Source organism: Anomaloglossus baeobatrachus, unplaced genomic scaffold (genome assembly GCF_048569485.1).
Source record: "Anomaloglossus baeobatrachus isolate aAnoBae1 unplaced genomic scaffold, aAnoBae1.hap1 Scaffold_3397, whole genome shotgun sequence".
NCBI classification, from domain to species: Eukaryota; Metazoa; Chordata; class Amphibia; order Anura; family Aromobatidae; genus Anomaloglossus; species Anomaloglossus baeobatrachus.
The window spans coordinates 17,481-37,487 of record NW_027442769.1 but is presented as its reverse complement, the minus strand read 5'-3'; the positions used below and the strand labels follow the sequence as shown (position 1 = coordinate 37,487).

Sequence of the window (20,007 nt, the reverse complement as noted above, 5' to 3'; positions counted from 1 at the left end):
GAGGACACAGAGATACATAGAGGAAGGAGCAGGACCCAGCAGCACAGAGTATTTCAGGAGAGGAGAGCACTGATCTTATAGGAGGTCACAGAGATACATAGAGGAAGGAGCAGGTCCCAGCAGCACAGAGTATTTCAGGAGAGGACAGCGCTGGTATGTAGTGATATAGCAGTAGGGCAGCACAGAGTGTTTCAGCACTGGAGATCTTGCGTTGTGTATACAGTAGTAGCGCCTCCTCTGGTTTATTCCTTTATATTGGGATTACAGACAGGTTATTACAGCCCGGTGGGGTCATTGGTCAGGTTTTCTCAGCGCTGCTTCCTTTCATGGGGACACGGCGTCATCTTTGAGGGGTCCGTGGAGAATACGGAGATGAGTCCGGGTTCTGGAGGAAAACAAAAAATAAAAGTGATGTGAAGGTTGGGGTGAGTGTAGTGTCAGTGCAGGGGATGGGGGTGGATGGGTTGGGGTGAGTGTAGTGTCAGTGCAGGGGATGGGGGTGGATGGGTTGGGGTGAGTGTAGTGTCAGTGCAGGGGATGGGGGTGGATGGGTTGGGGGTGAGTGTAGTGTCAGTGCAGGGGATGGTGGTGGATGGGTGGGGGTGAGTGTAGTGTCAGTGCAGGGGATGTGGTGGATGGGTTGGGGTGAGTGTAGTGTCAGTGCAGGGGATGGTGGTGGATGGGTTGGGGGTGAGTGTAGTGTCAGTGCAGGGGATGGGGGTGGATGGGTTGGGGGTGAGTGTATTGTCGGTGCAGGGAATGGGGGTGGATGGGTTGGGGGTGAGTGTAGTGTCAGTGCAGGGGATGGGGGTGGATGGGTTGGGGGTGAGTGTAGTGTCAGTGCAGGGGATGGTGGTGGATGGGTTGGGGTGAGTGTAGTGTCAGTGCAGGGGATGGTGGTGGATGGGTTGGGGTGAGTGTAGTGTCAGTGCAGGGGATGGTGGTGGATGGGTTGGGGGTGAGTGTAGTGTCAGTGCAGGGGATGGTGGTGGATGGGTTGGGGTGAGTGTAGTGTCAGTGCAGGGGATGGGGGTGGATGGGTTGGGGGTGAGTGTAGTGTCAGTGCAGGGGATGGGGGTGGATGGGTTGGGGGTGAGTGTAGTGTCAGTGCAGGGGATGGGGGTGGATGGGTTGGGGGTGAGTGTAGTGTCAGTGCAGGGGATGGTGGTGGATGGGTTGGGGTGAGTGTAGTGTCAGTGCAGGGGATGGGGGTGGATGGGTTGGGGTGAGTGTAGTGTCAGTGCAGGGGATGGGGGTGGATGGGTTGGGGGTGAGTGTAGTGTCAGTGCAGGGGATGGGGGTGGATGGGTTGGGGGTGAGTGTAGTGTCAGTGCAGGGGATGGTGGTGGATGGGTTGGGGGTGAGTGTAGTGTCAGTGCAGGGGATGGTGGTGGATGGGTTGGGGTGAGTGTAGTGTCAGTGCAGGGGATGGGGGTGGATGGGTTGGGGGTGAGTGTAGTGTCAGTGCAGGGGATGGTGGTGGATGGGGTGGGGTGAGTGTAGTGTCAGTGCAGGGGATGGTGGTGGATGGGGTGGGGTGAGTGTAGTGTCAGTGCAGGGGATGGGGGTGGATGGGTTGGGGGTGAGTGTAGTGTCAGTGCAGGGGATGGGGGTGGATGGGTTGGGGGTGAGTGTAGTGTCAGTGCAGGGGATGGGGGTGGATGGGTTGGGGTGAGTGTAGTGTCAGTGCAGGGGATGGGGGTGGATGGGTTGGGGTGAGTGTAGTGTCAGTGCAGGGGATGGGGGTGGATGGGTTGGGGGTGAGTGTAGTGTCAGTGCAGGGGATGGTGGTGGATGGGTTGGGGTGAGTGTAGTGTCAGTGCAGGGGATGGGGGTGGATGGGTTGGGGGTGAGTGTAGTGTCAGTGCTGGGGATGGGGGTGGATGGGTTGGGGGTGAGTGTAGTGTCAGTGCAGGGGATGGGGGTGGATGGGTTGGGGTGAGTGTAGTGTCAGTGCAGGGGATGGTGGTGGATGGGTTGGGGGTGAGTGTAGTGTCAGTGCAGGGGATGGCGGTGGATGGGTTGGGGTGAGTGTAGTGTCAGTGCAGGGGATGGGGGTGGATGGGTTGGGGGTGAGTGTAGTGTCAGTGCAGGGGATGGGGGTGGATGGGTTGGGGTGAGTGTAGTGTCAGTGCAGGGGATGGGGGTGGATGGGTTGGGGGTGAGTGTAGTGTCAGTGCAGGGGATGGGGGTGGATGGGTTGGGGGTGAGTGTAGTGTCAGTGCAGGGGATGGTGGTGGATGGGTTGGGGTGAGTGTAGTGTCAGTGCAGGGGATGGGGGTGGATGGGTTGGGGGTGAGTGTAGTGTCAGTGCAGGGGATGGGGGTGGATGGGTTGGGGTGAGTGTAGTGTCAGTGCAGGGGATGGGGGTGGATGGGTTGGGGTGAGTGTAGTGTCAGTGCAGGGGATGGTGGTGGATGGGTTGGGGTGAGTGTAGTGTCAGTGCAGGGGATGGGGGTGGATGGGTTGGGGGTGAGTGTAGTGTCAGTGCAGGGGATGGGGGTGGATGGGTTGGGGGTGAGTGTAGTGTCAGTGCAGGGGATGGGGGTGGATGGGTTGGGGGTGAGTGTAGTGTCAGTGCAGGGGATGGTGGTGGATGGGTTGGGGTGAGTGTAGTGTCAGTGCAGGGGATGGTGGTGGATGGGTTGGGGGTGAGTGTAGTGTCAGTGCAGGGGATGGTGGTGGATGGGTTGGGGTGAGTGTAGTGTCAGTGCAGGGGATGGGGGTGGATGGGTTGGGGTGAGTGTAGTGTCAGTGCAGGGGATGGGGGTGGATGGGTTGGGGGTGAGTGTAGTGTCAGTGCAGGGGATGGGGGTGGATGGGTTGGGGGTGAGTGTAGTGTCAGTGCAGGGGATGGGGGTGGATGGGTTGGGGGTGAGTGTAGTGTCAGTGCAGGGGATGGGGGTGGATGGGTTGGGGTGAGTGTAGTGTCAGTGCAGGGGATGGGGGTGGATGGGTTGGGGTGAGTGTAGTGTCAGTGCAGGGGATGGGGGTGGATGGGTTGGGGGTGAGTGTAGTGTCAGTGCAGGGGATGGTGGTGGATGGGTTGGGGGTGAGTGTAGTGTCAGTGCAGGGGATGGTGGTGGATGGGTTGGGGTGAGTGTAGTGTCAGTGCAGGGGATGGTGGTGGATGGGTTGGGGTGAGTGTAGTGTCAGTGCTGGGGATGGTGGTGGATGGGTTGGGGGTGAGTGTAGTGTCAGTGCAGGGGATCGGGGTGGATGGGTTGGGGGTGAGTGTAGTGTCAGTGCAGGGGATGGTGGTGGATGGGTTGGGGTGAGTGTAGTGTCAGTGCAGGGGATGGTGGTGGATGGGTTGGGGGTGAGTGTAGTGTCAGTGCAGGGGATGGCGGTGGATGGGTTGGGGTGAGTGTAGTGTCAGTGCAGGGGATGGGGGTGGATGGGTTGGGGGTGAGTGTAGTGTCAGTGCAGGGGATGGGGGTGGATGGGTTGGGGTGAGTGTAGTGTCAGTGCAGGGGATGGGGGTGGATGGGTTGGGGGTGAGTGTAGTGTCAGTGCAGGGGATGGGGGTGGATGGGTTGGGGGTGAGTGTAGTGTCAGTGCAGGGGATGGTGGTGGATGGGTTGGGGTGAGTGTAGTGTCAGTGCAGGGGATGGGGGTGGATGGGTTGGGGTGAGTGTAGTGTCAGTGCAGGGGATGGGGGTGGATGGGTTGGGGGTGAGTGTAGTGTCAGTGCAGGGGATGGGGGTGGATGGGTTGGGGGTGAGTGTAGTGTCAGTGCAGGGGATGGTGGTGGATGGGTTGGGGTGAGTGTAGTGTCAGTGCAGGGGATGGGGGTGGATGGGTTGGGGTGAGTGTAGTGTCAGTGCAGGGGATGGGGTGGATGGGTTGGGGGTGAGTGTAGTGTCAGTGCAGGGGATGGGGGTGGATGGGTTGGGGGTGAGTGTAGTGTCAGTGCAGGGGATGGGGGTGGATGGGTTGGGGGTGAGTGTAGTGTCAGTGCAGGGGATGGGGGTGGATGGGTTGGGGTGAGTGTAGTGTCAGTGCAGGGGATGGGGGTGGATGGGTTGGGGTGAGTGCATTGTCGGTGCAGGGGATGGCGGTGGATGGTGCTGTGATCTCGGCACAATTAGTTGCCCTCTGCGGACACCGCCGGGTTTCGGAGGAGGGGGGAGATGGAGCTGCAGCTCATTGCCTCACACTCTTCCCAGTGGTGGTCTGGATAATGGCATGGTGGTGGGGAGCCGGACAGGAGCCGGGGAATGCTGGGTGACAATAGCTCGATGTGGCCATGTTGGCTGTCGCCCGGCTTCTCTGAGGGGCACTCACTCTTGTAGCAGGCGGGCACGGTGAAGTTGGCGTCGTGGCACCGGCTCGGCACGCTGTAGGCGCAGTTCTCGGTCTTGTTCTTGCAGTAATAGGTGATGACGTCTCCATGCTGGATCTGCTGCCGAGAGATCTCGTCCACACGTGTCTTCCGCCCGTTGTGCAGGACGTTGGCCTTTGGCGTGGGCACGTGACAAGGAGCTGTAATCATAGTGACACTATGAAGTGGTGGCGGTGGCATGGTGTGGTGTGGTGGTGGTGTAGTGCATTGGTGCGGTGAGGTGGTGGCAGTGACGTGGTGCGTTGGTGTGGTGCGGTGGTGTGGTGCGTTGGTGGTATGGTGCGTTGGTGGCGGTGGTGTGGTGCGGTGGTGTGGTGCGTTGGTGGAGGTGGTGTGGTGCGGTGGTGGCGGTGGTGTGATGCGGTGGTGTGGTGTGGTGCGTTGGTGGCGGGGTGTGATGCGGTGATGTGGTGAGTTGGTGGCGGTGATGTAGTGTGTTGGTGGTGTGGTGCGTTGCTGGTGGTGGTGTGGTGCGGTGCGTTGGTGGTGTGGTGTTGGCGATGGTGTGGTGTGGTGGTGCGGCAGTTGCGTGGCACGGTGTGGTGGTATGGTGCAGTGGTGGTGATGGTTGCGTGGTGCTTTGGTGGTGGTGGTGTGGTGCATTAGTAGCGGTGGTGTGGTGCAGTGGTGGCGATGGCGTTGTGTGGTAGTACTGTAGTGGTGCGGTGGTGTGGGGCGGTGGTGTGGTGCGTTGGTGGCGGTCGTGTGGTGCGGTGGTGTGGTGCGTTGGTAGCAGTAATGTGCTGCGTTGGTGGCGGTGGTGTGGTTTCGGTGGTGTGGTGCGGTGTTGTTGTGTGGTGCATTGGTGGTGTGGTGCGTTGGTGGCGATGGTGTGGTGCGGTGGTGTGGTGCGTTGGTAGCAGTGGTGTGCTGCGTTGGTGGCGGTGGTGTGGTGCGTTTGTGGCGGTGGTGTGGTGGCGATGGTGTAATGCGGTGGTGTTGTGCGTTGGTGGCGGTGGTGTGGTGAGTTGGTGGCGGTGATGTAGTGCGTTGGTGGTGGTGTGGTGCGTTGCTGCTGGTGGTGTAGTGCCTTGGTGTGGTGGTGCGGTAGAGTGGTGTGGTGCGGTAGAGTGGTGTGGTGCGGTGGAGTGGTGTGGTGCGGTGGAGTGGTGTGGTGCGGTGGAGTGGTGTGGTGCGGCGGTGGAGTGGTGCGGTGGTGTGGTGCGGTGGAGTGGTGTGGTGCAGTGAAGTGGTGTGGTGCGGTGGTGTGGTGGAGTGGTGTGGTGCAGTGGAGTGGTGCGGTGGTGTGGAGTGGTGTGGCGGTGGTGTGGTGCGGCGGTGGAGTGTTGTGGTGCGGCGGTGGAGTGGTGTGGTGGTGTGGTGCGGTGGAGTGGTGTGCGGTGGAGTGGTGTGCGGTGGAGTGGTGTGCGGTGGAGTGGTGTGGTGCAGTGAAGTGGAGTGGTGCGGTGGAGTGGTGCGGTGGAGTGGTGCGGTGGAGTGGTGTGGTGGAGTGGTGTGGTGCGGTGCGGTGGAGTTGTGTGGTGTGGTGTGGTGGAGTGGTGTGGTGGTGTGGTGCGGTGGAGTGGAGTTGTGTGGTGCGGCGGTGGTGTGGTGGTGTGGTGGTGTGGTGGTGTGGTGCGGCGGTGGTGTGGTGCGGTGCGGTGGAGTTGTGTGGTGTGGTGTGGTGGAGTGGTGTGGTGGTGTGGTGCGGTGGAGTGGAGTTGTGTGGTGCGGCGGTGGTGTGGTGGAGTGGTGTGGTGGTGTGGTGCGGCGGTGGTGTTGTGCGGTGCGGTGGAGTTGTGTGGTGTGGTGGAGTGGTGTGGTGGTGTGGTGCGGTGGAGTGGTGTGGTGCGGTGGAGTGGTGTGGTGGTGTGGTGCGGTGGAGTGGTGTGCGGTGGAGTGGTGTGCGGTGGAGTGGTGTGCGGTGGAGTGGTGTGGTGCAGTGAAGTGGAGTGGTGCGGTGGAGTGGTGCGGTGGAGTGGTGCGGTGGAGTGGTGTGGTGGAGTGGTGTGGTGCGGTGCGGTGGAGTTGTGTGGTGTGGTGTGGTGGAGTGGTGTGGTGGTGTGGTGCGGTGGAGTGGAGTTGTGTGGTGCGGCGGTGGTGTGGTGGTGTGGTGGTGTGGTGGTGTGGTGCGGCGGTGGTGTGGTGTGGTGCGGTGGAGTTGTGTGGTGTGGTGTGGTGGAGTGGTGTGGTGGTGTGGTGCGGTGGAGTGGAGTTGTGTGGTGCGGCGGTGGTGTGGTGGAGTGGTGTGGTGGTGTGGTGCGGCGGTGGTGTTGTGCGGTGCGGTGGAGTTGTGTGGTGTGGTGGAGTGGTGTGGTGGTGTGGTGCGGTGGAGTGGTGTGGTGCGGTGGTGTGGTGTGGTGGAGTGGTGTGGTGTGGTGGGGTGGTGGGGTGGTGTGGTGCGGCGGTGGTGCGGCGCAGTGCGGTGGTGGTGGATCTCACCTTGGCACAGCGGCTTCGGGGTCCACTCTCCGTCCTTGTCGCAGTAGGAGGCGCGGGGCCCCTCCAGGGTGTATGGCGGGTTGCACCCGTACGTCACCGCCTCCCGGTAGTGGTACCTGCGGTACGGGGCGAAGCTCGTGAAGCCGTTGGGGATCTCGGCGGGCCGCTGACACGTCACCTCTGCAGGGGAGGTCGGAGTTAGTGGGCGGCGGTCACCCAGCTTTCCCAGTCTCCTGACAGCCCCTCTTACCCCGGCATTCAGGGACGTGGCTCCAGGTGGCGTTGGCGCGGCACATCGCGGTCTCGTTTCCGATCAGAGCGTAGTGGGGGTCGCAGCCGTAGCGCACCACGTCCCGGAAGGTGGAGACGTTCCCTCTCCGCGGCTCGTAGAACTCCAGGCGCCCCAGTCTCGGGATCTCGGGGTACGGGCACGTCACCTCTTAAAGGGGAAGTAACCATGTTTAGCCCAGGACCGCCGGACGCCCCAAACTACACCTATGTAACCCCGAGACTTACTCTCACAGGCGGGGGGAGGGGCGCTCCAGCCTCCACTCACCAAACACTCAGTCTCATTGGAGCCCAGAAGACGATGCCTGGAAGAGCAAACAGCTGAGGATTTGTTACAGTGTGACGGCACATTCCTCCCTGCTCCTCCCTCCAGACTCCTCTCTTCTGCTCCTCCCTCCAGACTCCTCTCTTCTGCTCCTCCCTCCAGACAACTCCTCCCTCCAGACTCCTCCCCTCCCTGCTCCTCCCTCCAGACACCTCTCTTCTGCTCCTCCCTCCAGACAACTCCTCCCTCCAGACTCCTCCCCTCCCTGCTCCTCCCTCCAGACACCTCTCTTCTGCTCCTCCCTCCAGACAACTCCTCCCTCCAGACTACTCTCCTCCCTGCTCCTCCCTCCAGACTCCTCTCTTCTGCTCCTCCCTCCAGACTCCTCTCCTCCCTGCTCCTCCCTCCAGACTCCTCTCTTCTGCTCCTCCCTCCAGACGACTCCTCTCCTCCCTGCTCCTCCCTCCAGACTCCTCTCTTCTGCTCCTCCCTCCAGACAACTCCTCCCTCCAGACTCCTCCCCTCCCTGCTCCTCCCTCCAGACACCTCTCTTCTGCTCCTCCCTCCAGACAACTCCTCCCTCCAGACTCCTCTCCTCCCTGCTCCTCCCTCCAGACTCCTCTCTTCCTCCAGACTCTTCTCTTCCTCCGCCCCTCCCTCCAGACTCCTCTCTTCCGCCCCTCCCTCCAGACTCCTCTCTTCCGCCCCTCCCTCCAGACTCCTCTCTTCCGCCCCTCCCTCCAGACTCTTCTCTTCCGCCCCTCCCTCCAGACTCCTCACCTCCGCCCCTCCCTCCAGACTCCTCACCTCCGCCCTTCCCTCCAGACTCCTTTTTTTGCCCCTACCTCCAGGCTCCTCTCTTCCGCCCCTCCCTCCAGACTCCTCACCTCCGCCCCTCCCTCCAGACTCCTTTTTTTGCCCCTACCTCCAGGCTCCTCTCTTCCGCCCCTCCCTCCAGACTCCTCACCTCCGCCCTTCCCTCCAGACTCCTTTTTTTGCCCCTACCTCCAGGCTCCTCTCTTCCGCCCCTCCCTCCAGACTCCTCACCTCCGCCCCTCCCTCCAGACTCCTCACCTCCGCCCTTCCCTCCAGACTCCTTTTTTTGCCCCTCCCTCCAGGCTCCTCTCTTCCGCCCCTCCCTCCAGACTCCCCTCTAACACTCCTTCCTCCAGACTCCTCTCTTCTGCTCCTCCCTCCAGACGCCTCTCTTCTGCTCCTACCTCCAGATGCATCTCTTCTGCTCCTCCCTCCAGACTCCTGTCTTCCGCCCCTCCCTCCATACTCCTCCCTTCTGCCCCTCCCTCCAGACTCTTCCCTTCCACCCCTCCCTCCAGACGCTTCCTCTCTGCTCCTCCCTACAGACTCCTCTCTTCTGCACCTCCCTTCAAACTCCTCTTTTCCGCCCCTCCATCCAGACACCTCTCTTCCGCCCCTCTCTCCAGACTCCTCTCTAACACTCCTTCCTCCAAACTCCTCTCTTCTGCTTCTCCCTCCAGACTCCTCTCTTCTGCTCCTCCCTCCAAACTCTTCTCTTCTGCTCCTCCCTCCAGACTCCTCTCTTCTGCTCCTCCCTCCAGACTCCTCTCTTCCGCCCCTCCCTCCAGACGCTTCCCCTCTGCCCCTCCCTACAGACTCCTCTCTTCTGCCCCTCCCTTCAAACTCCTCTCTTCCGCCCCTCCCTCCAGACTCCTCTCCTCCACCCTCCATCAAGACTCATCTCTTCCGCCCCTCCCTCCAGACTACTCCTTTCCGCTCCTCCCTCCAGACTACTTCGTTCCGCCCCTCCCTCCAGACTACTTCCTTCCACCCCTCCCTCCAGACTACTTCCTTCCGCCCCTCCCTCCAGACCCCTCCCCTCCGCCCCTCCCTTCAAACTCCTCCCCTCCGCCCCTCCCTTCAAACTCCTCTCTTCCGCCCCTCCCTTCAAACTCCTCTCTTCCGCCCCTCCCTTCAGACTCCTCTCTTCCGCCCCTCCCTCCAGACTCCTCTCCTCCGCCCCTCCCTCCAGACTCCTCTCTTCCGCCCCTCCCTCCAGACTCCTCTGTTCCGCCGCTCCCTCCAGACTCCTCTCTTCTGCCCCTCCCTCTAGACTCCTCTCTTCCGCCCCTCCCTCCAGACACCTCTCTTCTGCTCCTCCCTCCAGACTCCTCTTTTCCGCCCCTCCCTCCAGACTCCTCACCTCCGCCCCTCCCTCCAGACACCTCTCTTCCGCTCCTCCCTCCAGACTCTTTTTTTTTGCCCTCCCTCCAGATGCATCTCTTCTGCTCCTCCCTCCAGACTACTCTCTTCCGCTCCTCTCTCCAGACTCCTCTCTAATACTCCTTCCTCCAGACTCCTCTCTTCTGCTCCTACCTCCAGACTCCTGTCTTCTGCCTCTCCCTCCAGACTAATCTCATCTGCCCCTCCCACCAGACTCCTCTCTTCTGCTCCTCCCTCCAGACTCCTCTCTTCTGCTCCTACCTCCAGACTCCTGTCTTCTGCCTCTCCCTCCAGACTAATCTCATCTGCCCCTCCCTCCAGACACCTCTCTTCTGCCCCTCCCGCCAGACTCCTCTCTTCCGCCCCTCCCTCCAGACTCCTCTCTTCCGCCCCTCCCTCCAGACTCCTCTCTTCCGCCCCTCCCTCCAGACTCCTCTCTTCCGCCCCTCCCTACAGACTCCTCTCTTCCGCTCTTCCCTCCAGACTCCTTTTTTTTGCCCCTCCCTCCAGACTCCTCTCCTCCACTCCTCCCTCCACACTCCTCTCTTTCGCCACTCCCTCCAGATCCATCTCTTCTGCTCCTCCCTCCAGACTACTCTCTTCCGCCCCTCTCTCCAGACTCCTCTCTAACACTCCTTCCTCCAAACTCCTCTCTTCTGCTTCTCCCTCCAGACTCCTCTCTTCTGCTCCTCCCTCCAAACTCTTCTCTTCTGCTCGTCCCTCCAGACTCCTCTCTTCTGCTCCTCCCTCCAGACTCCTCTCTTCTGCTCCTCCCTCCAGACTCCTCTCTTCTGCTTTTCCCTCCAGACTCCTCTCTTCTGCTCCTCCCTCCAGACTCCTCTCTTCTGCTCCTCCCTCCAGACTCCTCTTTTCTGCTCCTCCCTCCAGACTCCTGTCTTCTGTCTCTCCCTCCAGACTCCTATCTTCTGCCTCTCCCTCCAGACTAATCTCATCTGCCCCTCCCTCCATACTCCTCCCTTCTGCCCCTCCCTCCAGACTACTCCTTTCCGCCCCTCCCTCCAGACTCCTGCATTCCGCCCCTCCCTCCAGACTCGTCCCCTCCGCCCCTCCCTTCAAACTTCTCTCTTCCGCCCCTCCCTCTAGACTCCTCTCTTCCGCCCCTCCCTCCAGACTCCTCTCCTCCACCCTCCATCCAGACTCATCTCTTTTGCCCCTCCCTCCAGACTCCTCTCTTCCACCTCTCCCTCCAGATTCCTTCCTTCCGCCTCTCCCTGCAGGCTCATCCCTTCCGCCCCTCCCTCCAGACCCCTCCCTTATGCCCCTTTCTCCAGACTCCTCCATTCCGCCCCTCACTCCAGACTCCTCCCTTCTGCCCCTCCCTCCAGACTCCTCCCTTCCACCCCTCCCTCCAGACTCCTTCCTTCCACCCCTCCCTCCAGACTCCTCCATTCCGACCCTCATTCCAGACTCCTCTCTTCCACCCCTCCCTCTAGATTCCTCTCTTCTGCCCCTCCCTCCAGACTCCTCTCCTCCGCCCCTCCCTCCAGACTCCTCTCCTCCACCCCTCCCTCCAGACTCCTCTTTTCCGCCCTTCCCTCCAGACTTTATTTTTTTGCCCTTCCCTCCAGACTCCTCTCTTCCGCCCTTCCCGCCAGACTCCTCTCCTCCACCCCTCCCTCCAGACTCCATTTTTCCTCCCTTCCCTCCAGACTTTATTTTTTTGCCCTTCCCTCCAGACTCATCCCTTCCGCCCCTTCCTCCAGACCCCTCCCTTAAGCCCCTTCCTCCAGACTCCTCCATTCCGCCCCACACTCCAGACTCCTCCCTTCTGCCCCTCCCTCCAGACTCCTCCCTTCCACCCCTCCCTCCAGACTCCTTCCTTCCACACCTCCCTCCAGACTCCTCCATTCCGCCCCTCACTCCAGACTCCTCTCTTCCGCCCCTACCTCTAGACTCCTCTTCTGCCCCTCCCTCCAGACTCCTCTCCTCCGCCCCTCCCTCCAGACTCCTCTCCTCCACCCCTCCCTCCAGACTCCTCTTTTCCGCCCTTCCCTCCAGACTTTATTTTTTTGCCCCTCCCCCCAGACTCCCCTCTTCCGCCCTTCCCTCCAGACTCCTTTTTTTGCCCCTCCCTCCAGATGCCTCTCTTCTGCTCCTCACTCCAGACTCCTCCCCTCCACTCCTCCCTCCAGACTCCTCTCTTCCGCTCCTCCCTCCAGACTCCTCTCTTCCGCTCCTCCCTCCAGATGCCTCTCTTCCGCTCCTCCCTCCAGACTCCTCTCCTCCGCCCTTCCCTCCACACGCCTCTCTTCTGCTCCTCCCTCCAGACTCCTCTCTTCTGCTCCTCCCTCCAGACTCCTCTCTTCCGCTCCTCCCTCCAGACGCCTCTCTTCCGCTCCTCCCTCCAGACGCCTCTCTTCCGCTCCTCCCTCCAGACGCCTCTCTTCCGCTCCTCCCTCCAGACGCCTCTCTTCCGCTCCTCCCTCCAGACGCCTCTCTTCCGCTCCTCCCTTTAGACGCCTCTCTTCCGCCCTTCCCTCCAGACTCCTTTTTTTGCCCCTCCCTCCAGACTCCTCTCCTCCACCCTTCCTTCCACACTCCTCTCTTCCGCTCCTCCCTCCAGATGCATCTCTTCTGCTCCTTGATCCAGAGTCCTGTCTTCCGCCTCTCCCTCCAGACTCCTTTCTTCCGCCTCTCCCTCCAGACTCCTCTTATCCGCCCCTCCCTCCATACTCCTCCCTTCTGTCCCTCCCTCCAGACTCCTCCCTTTCGCCCCTCCCTCCAGACTCCTCCCCTCCACCCCTCCCTACAGACTCATCTCTTCCGCCCCTCCATCCAGACTTCTCTCCTCCGCCCCTTTCTCCAGACTCCTCCATTCCGCCCCTCCCTCCAGACTCCTCCCTTCCACCCCTCCCTCCAGACTCCTCCCTTCCACCCCTCCCTCCAGACTCCTCCCTTCCACCCCTCCCTCCAGACTCCTCCCTTCCACCCCTCCCTCCAGACTCTTCTCTTCCGCCCCTCCCTCTAGACTCCTCTCCTCCGCCCCTCCCTCCAGACTCCTCTCCTCTGCCCCTCCCTCCAGACTCCTCTCCTCCGCCCCTCCCTCGAGACTCCTCTTTTCCACCCTTCCCTCCAGACTCTTCTCTTCCGCCCCTCCCTCTAGACTCCTTTTTTTTTGCCCCTCCCTCCAGATGCCTCTCTTCTGCTCCTCACTCCAGACTCCTCTCTTCCGCCCTTCCCTCCAGACTCCTTTTTTTGCCCCTCCCTCCAGACTCCTCTCCTCCGCCCTTCCCTCCAGACTCCTCTCCTCCGCCCTTCCCTCCAGTCTCCTCTCTTGCGCCCCTCTTTCCAAACCCCTCCCTTCTGCCCCTCCCTCCAGACTCCTCTCTTCCGCCCCTCCCTCCAGACTCCTCTCTACTGCTCCTCCCTCCAGACTCCTCTCTTCTGCTCCTCCCACCAGACTCCTCTCTTCCGCCCCTCTCTCCAGACTCCTCTCTTCTGCTCCACCCTCCAGACTCCTCTTTTCCACTCCTCCCTCCAGACTTCTTTTTTTGCCCCTTTCTCCAGACTCCTCTCTTCCGCTCGTCCCTCCAGACTCCTCAGTCCTGGGGTATGCTGCTGTATACTGTGGTGGGCTCCTATATACACCGTGGCGGGCGCTCACGGTCACATGACTGCGTCTCACCCTTCATCACACGAGAAGCTGGCGACGCTCTGATACGTGATTTCCTTATAGTACACGGAGCCATTCTCCGGGGCAGCGGGAACAGGGCACTGCCGTCCTGTGGGACAAACAAGAGGTTAATAAGGGGAGGAGCCAGGATCAGAGCAGTTTATATATTGAAATGAGGGGAGGAGTCAGGCACAGAGCAGGTTCTATATGTAAATGAGGGGAGGAGCCTGGCACACAGCAGGTTCTATATGTAAATAAGGGGAGAGCCTGGCACACAGCAGGTTCTATATATAAATAGGGGAGGAGCCAGTTGCAGTACAGTTCTATATGTAAATGAGGGGGCTGGCCGTACTCACGCGTGCACCGCAGGGTGGCGTGCTCCCAGTTCCCCAGGGTCTGGCACACGGCTTTGTCATTTCCAGAAGCCTTCACAAATCCCGGAACACAGGAGTAAGTGACGATATCTAGAGCGTTATAGACCACTCGTCCCGGCCTGAAGATGGCGCTGTCCACCTCACGGGGCCGGCCACACACTGCAAATCATACATCACAGGATTAGATACACAGCTCAGCAACGGTATCACACAGGACAGGATTAGATACACAGCTCAGCAGACAGTATCACACAGGAGAGGATTAGATACACAGCTCAGCAGACAGTATCACACAGGAGAGGATTAGATACACGGCTCAGCAGACAGTATCACACAGGACAGGATTAGATACACAGATCAGCAGACAGTATCACACAGGAGAGGATTAGATACACAGCTCAGCAACGGTATCACACAGGAGAGGATTAGATACACGGCTCAGCAGACAGTATCACACAGGACAGGATTAGATACACAGATCAGCAGACAGTATCACACAGGAGAGGATTAGATACATGGCTCAGCAGACAGTATCATACAGGACAGGATTAGATACACAGATCAGCAGACAGTATCACACAGGAGAGGATTAGATACACAGCTCAGCAGACAGTATCACACAGGAGAGGATTAGATACACAGCTCAGCAGACAGTATCACACAGGAGAGGATTAGATACACGGCTCAGCAGACAGTATCACACAGGAGAGGATTAGATACACGGCTCAGCAGACAGTATCACACAGGAGAGGATTAGATACACGGCTCAGCAGACAGTATCACACAGGAGAGGATTAGATACACAGCTCAGCAGACAGTATCACACAGGAGAGGATTAGATACACAGCTCAGCAGACAGTATCACACAGGAGAGGATTAGATACACAGCTCAGCAGACAGTATCACACAGGAGAGAATTAGATACACAGCTCAGCAGACAGTATCACACAGGAGAGGGTTAGATACACAGCTCAGCAGACAGTATCACACAGGAGAGGATTAGATACACAGCTCAGCAGACAGTATCACACAGGAGAGGATTAGATACACAGCTCAGCAGACAGTATCACACAGGACAGGATTAGATACACGGCTCAGCAGACAGTATCACACAGGAGAGGATTAGATACACAGCTCAGCAGACAGTATCACACAGGAGAGGATTAGATACACAGCTCAGCAGACAGTATCACACAGGAGAGGATTAGATACACAGCTCAGCAGACAGTATCACACAGGAAAGGATTAGATACACGGCTCAGCAGACAGTATCACACAGGAGAGGATTAGATACACGGCTCAGCAGACAGTATCACACAGGAGAGGATTAGATACACGGCTCAGCAGACAGTATCACACAGGAAAGGATTAGATACACGGCTCAGCAGACAGTATCACACAGGAGAGGATTAGATACACGGCTCAGCAGACAGTATCACACAGGAGAGGATTAGATACACGGCTCAGCAGACAGTATCACACAGGAGAGGATTAGATACACGGCTCAGCAGACTGTATCACACAGGAGAGGATTAGATACACGGCTCAGCAGACTGTATCACACAGGAGAGGATTAGATACACGGCTCAGCAGACAGTATCACACAGGAGAGGATTAGATACACGGCTCAGCAGACTGTATCACACAGGAGAGGATTAGATACACGGCTCAGCAGACAGTATCACACAGGAGAGGATTAGATACACGGCTCAGCAGACAGTATCACACAGGAGAGGATTAGATACACGGCTCAGCAGACAGTATCACACAGGAGAGGATTAGATACACGGCTCAGCAGACAGTATCACACAGGAGAGGATTACATACACGGCTCAGCAGACAGTATCACACAGGAGAGGATTAGATACACGGCTCAGCAGACAGTATCACACAGGAGAGGATTAGATACACGGCTCAGCAGACAGTATCACACAGGAGAGGATTAGATACACGGCTCAGCAGACAGTATCACACTGGAGAGGATTAGATACACAGCTCAGCAGACAGTATCACACAGGAGAGGATTAGATATACGGCTCAGCAGACAGTATCACACAGGAGAGGATTAGATACACGGCTCAGCAGACCGTATCACACAGGAGAGGATTAGATACACAGCTCAGCAGACAGTATCACACAGGAGAGGATTAGATACACGGCTCAGCAGACCGTATCACACAGGAGAGGATTACATACACGGCTCAGCAGACAGTATCACACAGGAGAGGCTTAGATACACGGCTCAGCAGACAGTATCACACAGGAGAGGATTACATACACAGCTCAGCAGACAGTATCACACAGGAGAGGATTAGATACACGGCTCAGCAGACAGTATCACACAGGAGAGGATTAGATACACGGCTCAGCAGACAGTATCACACAGGAGAGGATTAGATACACGGCTCAGCAGACAGTATCACACAGGAGAGGATTAGATACACGGCTCAGCAAACAGTATCACCCAGGAGAGGATTAGATACACGGCTCAGCAGATAGTATCACACAGGAGAGGATTAGATACACGGCTCAGCAGACAGTATCACACAGGAGAGGATTAGATACACGGCTCAGCAGACAGTATCACACAGGAGAGGATTAGATACACGGCTCAGCAGACAGTATCACACAGGAGAGGATTAGATACACGGCTCAGTAGACAGTATCACACAGGAGAGGATTAGATACACGGCTCAGCAGACAATATCACACAGGAGAGGATTAGATACACGGCTCAGCAGACAGTATCACACAGGAGAGGATTAGATACACAACTCAGCAGATAGTATCACACAGGAGAGGATTAGATACACAGCTCAGCAGACAGTATCACAGAGGATAGGATTAGATACACGGCTCAGCAGACAGTATCACAGAGGATAGGATTAGATACACAGCTCAGCAGACAGTATCACACAGGAGAGGATTGGATACACAGCTCAGCAGACAGTATCACACAGGAGAGGATTGGATACACAGCTCAGCAGATAGTATCACACCGGATAGGATTGGATACACAGCTCAGCAGACAGTATCACACAGGAGAGGATTAGATACACAGCTCAGCAGACAGTATCACACAGGATAGGATTGGATACACGGCTCAGCAGACAGTATCACACAGGAGAGGATTAGATACACGGCTCAGCAGACAGTATCACAGAGGATAGGATTATATACACGGCTCAGCAGACAGTATCACACAGGAGAGGATTAGATACACAACTCAGCAGATAGTATCACACAGGAGAGGATTAGATACACAGCTCAGCAGACAGTATCACACAGGAGAGGATTACATACACAGCTCAGCAGACAGTATGACACAGGAGAGGATTAGATACACAGCTCAGCAGACAGTATCACACAGGAGAGGATTAGATACACAGCTCAGCAGACAGTATCACACAGGAGAGGATTAGATACACAGCTCAGCAGACAGTATCACACAGGAGAGGATTAGATACACAGCTCAGCAGACAGTATCACACTGGAGAGGATTAGATACACAGCTCAGCAGACAGTATCACAGAGGATAGGATTGGATACACAGCTCAGCAGACAGTATCACACAGGAGAGGATTGGATACACAGCTCAGCAGATAGTATCACACCGGATAGGATTGGATACACAGCTCAGCAGACAGTATCACACAGGAGAGGATTAGATACACAGCTCAGCAGACAGTATCACACAGGATAGGATTGGATACACGGCTCAGCAGACAGTATCATACAGGAGAGGATTAGATACACGGCTCAGCAGACAGTATCACAGAGGATAGGATTATATACACGGCTCAGCAGACAGTATCACACAGGAGAGGATTAGATACACAACTCAGCAGATAGTATCACACAGGAGAGGATTTGATACACAGCTCAGCAGACAGTATCACACAGGAGAGGATTACATACACAGCTCAGCAGACAGTATGACACAGGAGAGGATTAGATACACAGCTCAGCAGACAGTATCACACAGGAGAGGATTAGATACACAGCTCAGCAGACAGTATCACACAGGAGAGGATTAGATACACAGCTCAGCAGACAGTATCACACTGGAGAGGATTAGATACACAGCTCAGCAGACAGTATCACAGAGGATAGGATTGGATACACAGCTCAGCAGACAGTATCACACAGGAGAGGATTAGATACACGGCTCAGCAGACAGTATCACACAGGAGAGGATTAGATACACAGCTCAGCAGACAGTATCACACAGGAGAGGGTTAGATACACGGCTCAGCAGACAGTATCACCCAGGAGAGGATTAGATACACGGCTCAGCAGACAGTATCACACAGGAGAGGATTAGATACACAGCTCAGCAGACAGTATGACACAGGAGAGGATTAGATACACGGCTCAGCAGACAGTATGACACAGGAGAGGATTAGATACACGGCTCAGCAGACAGTATGACACAGGAGAGGATTAGATACACGGCTCAGCAGACAGTATCACACAGGAGAGGATTAGATACACGGCTCAGCAGACAGTATCACACAGGAGAGGATTAGATACACGGCTCAGCAGACAGTATCACCCAGGAGAGGATTAGATACACGGCTCAGCAGACAGTATCACACAGGAGAGGATTAGATACACAGCTCAGCAGACAGTATGACACAGGAGAGGATTAGATACACGGCTCAGCAGACAGTATCACACAGGAGAGGATTAGATACACGGCTCAGCAGACAGTATCACAGAGGAGAGGATTAGATATACAGCTCAGCAGACAGTATCACACAGGAGAGGATTAGATACACAGCTCAGCAGACAGTATCACACAGGAGAGGATTAGATACACGGCTCAGCAGACAGTATCACACAGGAGAGGATTAGATACACGGCTCAGCAGACAGTATCACCCAGGAGAGGATTAGATACACGGCTCAGCAGACAGTATCACACAGGAGAGGATTAGATACACAGCTCAGCAGACAGTATGACACAGGAGAGGATTAGATACACGGCTCAGCAGACAGTATCACACAGGAGAGGATTAGATACACGGCTCAGCAGACAGTATCACAGAGGATAGGATTGGATACACAGCTCAGCAGACAGTATGACACAGGAGAGGATTAGATACACGGCTCAGCAGACAGTATCACACAGGAGAGGATTAGATACACGGCTCAGCAGACAGTATCACAGAGGATAGGATTGGATACACAGCTCAGCAGACAGTATCACAGAGGATAGGATTGGATACATGTGTTTGGATGCCCTTTAGGGTGTATATTTGGACTTTCTCCCCGGTTTCGCCATCGCTCTGCGTCTCTCGTCCGTTCTGTGGCTATTTCTTTGGTTTTCGCTGCTCGTCGTTCATCCGGTGAATGTGGTGAAACATCTGCAGACGCCGCGTGGTTATTATATCCACTGTACATTGTGGAGGATCCGGGGGAAGAAACGTCACATTAGAAACGCACCTCGTCCTGCTGCGGAGAAACTGAGGAGACAGAGCTCAGCGGCCAAGAGCAGGAGGCGAGCCATGGTCCCAAGAGCTGACGATCACACGACGACCCAGGAACACTGACCCTGACCGGAAAGTCCAAACTAATCATTAACCTGGTGTCCAGGAGGTCAGCGGTGACTGGAGACGAGACCACACCCCGTATACAGCCCCGCCCCCTACTGATGACATCACTGATATAATGAGATCACACAGGAGACCACACCGAGTATACAGCCCCGCCCCCTACTGATGACATCACTGATATAATGAGATCACACAGGAGACCACACCCCGTATACAGCCCCGCCCCCTGCTGATGACATCACTGATATAATGAGATCACACAGGAGACCACACCCTGTATACAGCCCCGCCCCCTGCTGATGACATCACTGATATAATGAGATCACACAGGAGACCACACCCTGTATACAGCCCCGCCCCCTGCTGATGACATCACTGATATAATGAGATCACACAGGAGACCACACCCTGTATACAGCCCCGCCCCCTGCTGATATCACTGATATAATGAGATCACACAGGAGACCACACCCCGTATACAGCCCCGCCCCCTGCTGATGACATCACTGATATAATGAGATCACACAGGAGACCACACCCCGTATACAGCCCCGCCCCCTGCTGATGACATCACTGATATAATGAGATCACACAGGAGACCACACCCTGTATACAGCCCCGCCCCCTGCTGATGACATCACTGATATAATGAGATCACACAGGAGACCACACCCTGTATACAGCCCCGCCCCCTGCTGATGACATCACTGATATAATGAGATCACACAGGAGACCACACCCTGTATACAGCCCCGCCCCCTGCTGATGACATCACTGATATAATGAGATCACACAGGAGACCACACCCTGTATACAGCCCCGCCCCCTGCTGATGACATCACTGATATAATGAGATCACACAGGAGACCACACCCTGTATACAGCCCCGCCCCCTGCTGATGACATCACTGATATAATGAGATCACACAGGAGACCACACCCTGTATACAGCCCCGCCCCCTG

The 20,007-nt window shown here is 57.1% G+C and overlaps 1 protein-coding gene across 3 annotated transcripts; it reads right to left on the bottom strand.

The window, feature by feature from the left end:
* Nucleotides 1–231: 231 nt before the first annotated feature.
* LOC142271876 (beta-2-glycoprotein 1-like) lies at nucleotides 232–19,095 on the bottom strand. 3 transcript variants are annotated; one of them, XM_075332483.1, is made up of 8 exons: nucleotides 18,935–19,095; nucleotides 13,470–13,646; nucleotides 13,126–13,222; nucleotides 7,244–7,320; nucleotides 6,978–7,166; nucleotides 6,728–6,907; nucleotides 4,288–4,485; nucleotides 232–385 (listed from the first exon to the last, which is right to left on the bottom strand). In XM_075332483.1, the coding sequence occupies exons 1-8, from the start codon at nucleotides 18,996–18,998 to the stop codon at nucleotides 309–311; spliced, it is 1,059 nt and encodes a 352-aa protein (XP_075188598.1). In that variant the 5' UTR covers nucleotides 18,999–19,095; the 3' UTR covers nucleotides 232–308. The 3 variants fall into 3 exon arrangements, with proteins under 3 accessions (XP_075188598.1, XP_075188597.1, XP_075188599.1); XM_075332482.1 differs by lacking the exon at nucleotides 18,935–19,095 and adding an exon at nucleotides 18,718–18,928; XM_075332484.1 differs by lacking the exons at nucleotides 4,288–4,485; nucleotides 18,935–19,095 and adding an exon at nucleotides 18,718–18,928.
* Nucleotides 19,096–20,007: the final 912 nt, after the last annotated feature.

What these genes read in the sequence shown, in the direction of transcription:
- LOC142271876 (XM_075332482.1), bottom strand. Translation starts at nt 18,892, where the DNA reads ATGTACAGTGGATATAATAACCACGCGGCGTCTGCAGATGTTTCACCA. An exon ending in AGCTTCTCGTGTGATGAAGG is followed by an intron (nt 7,321 to 13,125) that starts GTGAGACGCAGT and finishes TTGCTCTTCCAG; the next exon opens with GCATCGTCTTCTGGGCTCCA. An exon ending in CCCTCCCCCCGCCTGTGAGA is followed by an intron (nt 7,167 to 7,243) that starts GTAAGTCTCGGG and finishes TTCCCCTTTAAG; the next exon opens with AGGTGACGTGCCCGTACCCC.